This window comes from Habropoda laboriosa, unplaced genomic scaffold, assembly GCF_001263275.1.
Source record: "Habropoda laboriosa isolate 0110345459 unplaced genomic scaffold, ASM126327v1 scaffold20, whole genome shotgun sequence".
Lineage (NCBI taxonomy): Eukaryota > Metazoa > Arthropoda > Insecta > Hymenoptera > Apidae > Habropoda > Habropoda laboriosa.
Window position 1 is genome coordinate 2,521,764 of NW_017100143.1, and position 5,147 is coordinate 2,526,910.

The 5,147-nt window shown below is 30.5% G+C and overlaps 1 protein-coding gene across 1 annotated transcript; it reads left to right on the top strand.

Moving 5' to 3' along the window:
- Positions 1 to 3,100: 3,100 nt before the first annotated feature.
- On the top strand, positions 3,101 to 5,044 carry LOC108573244 (M-phase phosphoprotein 6). The gene is made up of 4 exons (XM_017935639.1): positions 3,101 to 3,172; positions 3,529 to 3,582; positions 3,677 to 3,777; positions 4,744 to 5,044. Exons 2-4 carry the CDS (start codon positions 3,535 to 3,537, stop codon positions 5,042 to 5,044), a joined length of 450 nt encoding a protein of 149 aa, XP_017791128.1. The 5' UTR covers positions 3,101 to 3,172; positions 3,529 to 3,534.
- The last annotated feature ends 103 nt before the right edge of the window (positions 5,045 to 5,147 follow it).

Consider the following 5,147-nt stretch of genomic DNA (forward strand, 5'->3'; position numbering starts at 1 on the left):
AAAAATGTATATGAAAAAAGAAAACTCCCCTAGTTTACTGCTCATTGATTAACAAAATTTTTTAGAAAAACTTTAAATTGTAAAGTTCGTCTTTTCTCTCTTTTCAAGGTAGACTGCCAATTATTAATGAAATATTAGCAATTAAAACTTAAATTTTAAAATATAAAATACACATACCCACAAGATATTGGCCCTGCAATAAGGTCGCCGCTTTAAAATTCGATGAATACCAATTCATAATAAGATATTATCTCGACATCCTGGTGTCTCTTTTTTTTTTTTTTTCTTTAATATGCGGTAATATGTACCGCGAACTACATACAGTAAAGATTCGATAAGAATTCGAAATTCGGGACCGCTGCGCAACAGTTACGAGATAGGTACTAGATTTTTCAAACTGTATTTTACCGACACTAACGGACGCAGAAAGAGACAGCAGACAAAGAAGAGAGAGATATTGAAAGTCAAGCAGTCCTAAAATATCAAATACCCACATATCGGTGAGACAACACTAATATAAAAGAAAAACTTTTTTATTTACTGTGTTTTGCTGATAAAAATTTTACTAACATATCCATAATATTTTTCTGATTAAAATGAGACCAAACACGGTATAATTCGGTTTGCATTTAGTTACTTAATAAGAAATTCCACACAAACATACCTATGTACACACACACATAATTACACCCTCGCTATAAATAATTAATACATATTTACATACATACACACTTTATTATATCTTTACTATATCTATTAAATGTAAGACACCTAAAAAAGATTACATATAAGGATTTACAAAACATAAGAAATTAAAAAATTATAAAAGGTCAAAAAATTCAAAAGAATTACTAAAATTAATGAAACTAACAAAAAATTACAAAAGTACAACTTATACCTATTTATAATTATACAGAATGTTAACGGATTTACTAGTCAGCATAGAATAGAATTTATATTCTATTTAAAAAATTGAATGTCATCTTCATTTCTCAAAAAATAATACAAACTCAAAAAGTTCACATACGTTGTTATATTATTTGCAAAAAATAGTATCACTTTTTTCTCTTTCATTTTTTTCACATACTCATCAAAAACGCCGACTAGTAAATCCGTTAATATTCAGTATAAAGTATGACTACCTATAATTATATTATTTATTTATAGTTTTTTACGTTGAATCTTCTGATAATAGTTCCTCTAATTCCAACGTCAATTTAATGCTTTGCATTGAATGAAATTTTAAACACTGCATAATATGTTTTATTCGCTCCGATTTCGAGCTTGTGGTTGTCCTCTCACTTTCACACACATCTTCATTTTCTTCACTTTCTTCTTTTTTACATACACGTACGTTCACATCTTTTTCATTGAAAACTTCTTCTTTTTCCCTATAGGCTTTAACTAAACGTATGTTACGTCGAGATTTAAATTTAGCAAGCCACGATGTACTAACTTTAAAATTGGAACAGGATGGAATATCCTGTTTCAATCGTGCAGCTTTTTCCAATATTAAACTGTCAGATATAGAATCACCAAGAGTTCTTCTTTCTACGAACCACGTAAACAAGCGGTGCTCCAATTCCTCGAACATCGGTTTTTTTAACCTTTGCCGTTGTCGCTGTCTTTTGCTTTTTGCAGCGAATTCGAGAATACGGACCGTGTTCTTCTTTATGCGACGAATGGTTATTGGATGTACCTGATGCTTTGCAGCAACGGTTGAAGTAGATAAAGTTTTCAAGTCCTCAAGGACCTGTAGCCGTTGTTGCATTGACAAAGTCACTAATTTTTTACTCGACATGATAGTACAGTAAAGATTCTGTAAGAGTTCGTTGGGATCTACACGTTGACTGTTCATGGTCTATCCCCACCACAAGGGGGGACCACCCTTGAACCAGGCAAGCGACTAATGTGACACGGTCACGGCATCTCCTTATCGCATTCGGTGGCGGCTGTCCGTGAGACAATACTAACAAAACTGCAAAACTTTGTTATTTTCAATTTTTCTTTAATAAAAATTTCATCAAAATATTTGTGAGATTTCCCTGATTAAAATCATACTAAACACGATATTGTTACAAAACTTGGTTGTGTTGATTGGGCTTGTGAATCTTCCTTTGCCTGCTACCTTTTTCTACGTTCATTTCGCTGCTGGCAAAATATTTACATGTAAAGAATGAAAGACCTCTCCGTTAAGGATGGCAAGAAACCTGACGTTGCATTGCTTTAAAAATAAGAATACTGTTCGCGAAGGATCTGGCCACGGAGTGGGGAAGACGATGGTCTTCTGGTAAAATTTTTAACATATTAATAAATTACAATTGTTCGCAAGCTGTGTAAACGTTAGTATAACAACTCCTATATGTATTCTTATGTGTCCTTTAAACTCGTCAGAGGTCGAAAATCGTTTCTTCCTATCCATTAATTGATCAAAGGCAATGCGGCTTACGAATAGTTAACGTGTAGAAGAGTGTCCCATTCGAGAATAATCGGATAGGTTCAGTTCTACTACTCGATACATAACTGTTCGTATTTGACACAGCTGTGAAACTCTTAATGGAGAGGTCCTACATTCTTTAGATATAAACATTTTGCTGGCAGCGAAATGAACGTAGAAAAAGGTAGCAGGCAAAGGAAGATTCACAAGCCCAATCAACACAACCAAGTTTTGTAACAATATCGTGTTTAGTATCATTTTAATCAGGGAAATCTCACCAATATTTTGACGAAATTTTGATTAACCAAAAATTGAAAATAACAAAGTTTTGTAGTTTTGTTAGTATTGTCTCACGGACAGCCGCCACCGAATGCGATAAGGAGATGCCGTGACTGTGTCACATTAGTCGCTTGCCTGGTTCAAGGGTGGTTCCCCCTTGTGGTGGGGATAGACCATGAACAGTCAACGTGTAGATCCCAACGAACTCTTATAGAATCTTTACTGTAATATGTATCTTTGTACATAGATATAATAAAAGAGGATCTTTTACATTTCAAACTACTATCTTTAGTGGTTAGATTGAATGTAATTCCTCAATTCACCGCTCTACATCGTAGAGGGCACAACAAACTTCTTATACGATCGGTATTTCAGAATGTGAGACACAAAGCTAATAAGGTGATAAATCTATTCTATACTTCGTCTATGGTTATACCTCATTTATGATATTTTTTGGTAATCTAATAAATAATATTTTATGTCTGCTATCTTTACTAACTTTGATGATTAGATTGCACGTAATTTTCAATCACCGCTTTGAATCCTAGAAGCACGAACTCTTACAAGACAAAAGATCTATACCTCGTCCGTAGTATTATTTATGTTTACATTACAAATAAATCACATTTTTAACTCAAAATTTATTGTACATAAAATTGAATTATCACTTATACCATCTAAAACAAGTTTTTATTTATAAAAGAATATTATTGTAACAACGTGTTCATTTAAAGTTGACATTTATTTGACTTTTATTTGAACATAATCTAAACTGTAATAATAATTATACCATAACATTTTTATTTTGAAAGATAAAAATGAGTTCAAATAAAACAAAGTTATCAAAAAGTATTTTAGAAATGAAGGTAAGTTAAAGAAATTGAAAATAACTCTCTTGCAGTAATATGTAAAATTATGCATGAAATTTGTTATTAATCTGAGTATTACTTATATCAAAAGTTTATGAAACGAACTAAAGAAAAGGTGGAAAAACAACAATTTCAAGAAGAGGGTGAAGAATATTTTGGAAATGAATTAACAAAGCGTATGAAGAAAGAATCGTAAGTTTCGTTTTTAAATGTACAAAGTACCTTTAATACTAATTTTAGATTTAAATTGTAATTTTAATTTTGTATATATTATTTCATATTAATTGCATAATAATAATTAATAATTAATATAATGAAATAAAAAATTTTTAATGAATGGGCGCACACACAGAGGATGGCCCATACAACTGGAACAAGTGATACCTCTTTTTTTGAATGTAATTAAAAAAAAACTTTAAAATGAACTACATTTTCAGGATCATATTTTTTTTGCATGAACAATAATGCATGTGCATTTTACAGTTGTATCATCTTTTTAAATAGTAGAAATATACATTTTTGTGCATAAATCAAATCTTGTCATTCTACATAGAAAATGTACTAAAAACACATGCCCATTTAAAAAAATGATGCAACTGTAAAATGCACATGCATCGTTGCATTTCTGAACAAAGCATGGTTTTGAAAATGTAGCCCTCTTTGAACCATTTACCTTTTTCCTCTAACATTTTCTTTCTAATTGCAATCATAAAGAAAGTATGACTTATTCCAGTTGCATGTACCACCCTGTTTATATAAGACAGGACACTTAAATATGAAAAAACTGTTTGAAGAGATGAACAAAATGATAAAGAGAAAAATCTCTTCGAGATCATTAGTGTTTCTTCAACCACTATGGTACATTTTTTTTCTATATTCTTACAGAGCATAAAAAGACAAATTTAACAACATTAACAACATATCATTTTGATCATTCAATCTTGAGATATTTTTATGAGCCTTTCTGTCTATTTAATATAAAAAAAAATTCAAGTCTACAAGATATCTACAGTGGTTTAAAAAAAAACAGCTTACAACATTTTATCTGGCTCACTCTTTATGTCATTACACACATACACAACATATATTTAAAATAAAAATATAATGCCATTTACAATACAGTTGTAAAATTAAAATTATTTATTTACTTCTTTTCAGAGAAAGGTTTATTATTGAACCTAGTTATGTTTTTTGTGAAAAATTAATTGATGGTAGAGTAAGTTTCCGAGGAATGAACCCTGAAATAGAAAAGTTAATGGAAGCAGAACAGAATAATGAACGTGTCAAAATTGAGGAAAAAAACGAAACAGACATTTCAGATGAACAAATGGTACACCATTGGAAAAAGTTTAGGAAAATGTCAAAAACTGACCGTAAATATGAAAAATCGTTACAAAAACATAATAACAATCATGAACCATTACCAAAGAAACCAAAGTTTTTGAAACCGCAAGATTAGTTTTTGGTATAAGTTGTTTTTGTGTGTATATAATTTACTTTAATGAAATTTTTTACATAAAAATTATATGTGAAATTAAATAATATTGTAGCTTGTAAGGTCA

Coding starts and splice junctions, on each gene's coding strand:
- LOC108573244 (XM_017935639.1), top strand. CDS start 3,535: ATGAGTTCAAATAAAACAAAGTTATCAAAAAGTATTTTAGAAATGAAG. Junction 3,583..3,676: donor AAAGTATTTTAGAAATGAAG/GTAAGTTAAAGA, acceptor TTATATCAAAAG/TTTATGAAACGAACTAAAGA. Junction 3,778..4,743: donor AAGCGTATGAAGAAAGAATC/GTAAGTTTCGTT, acceptor ACTTCTTTTCAG/AGAAAGGTTTATTATTGAAC.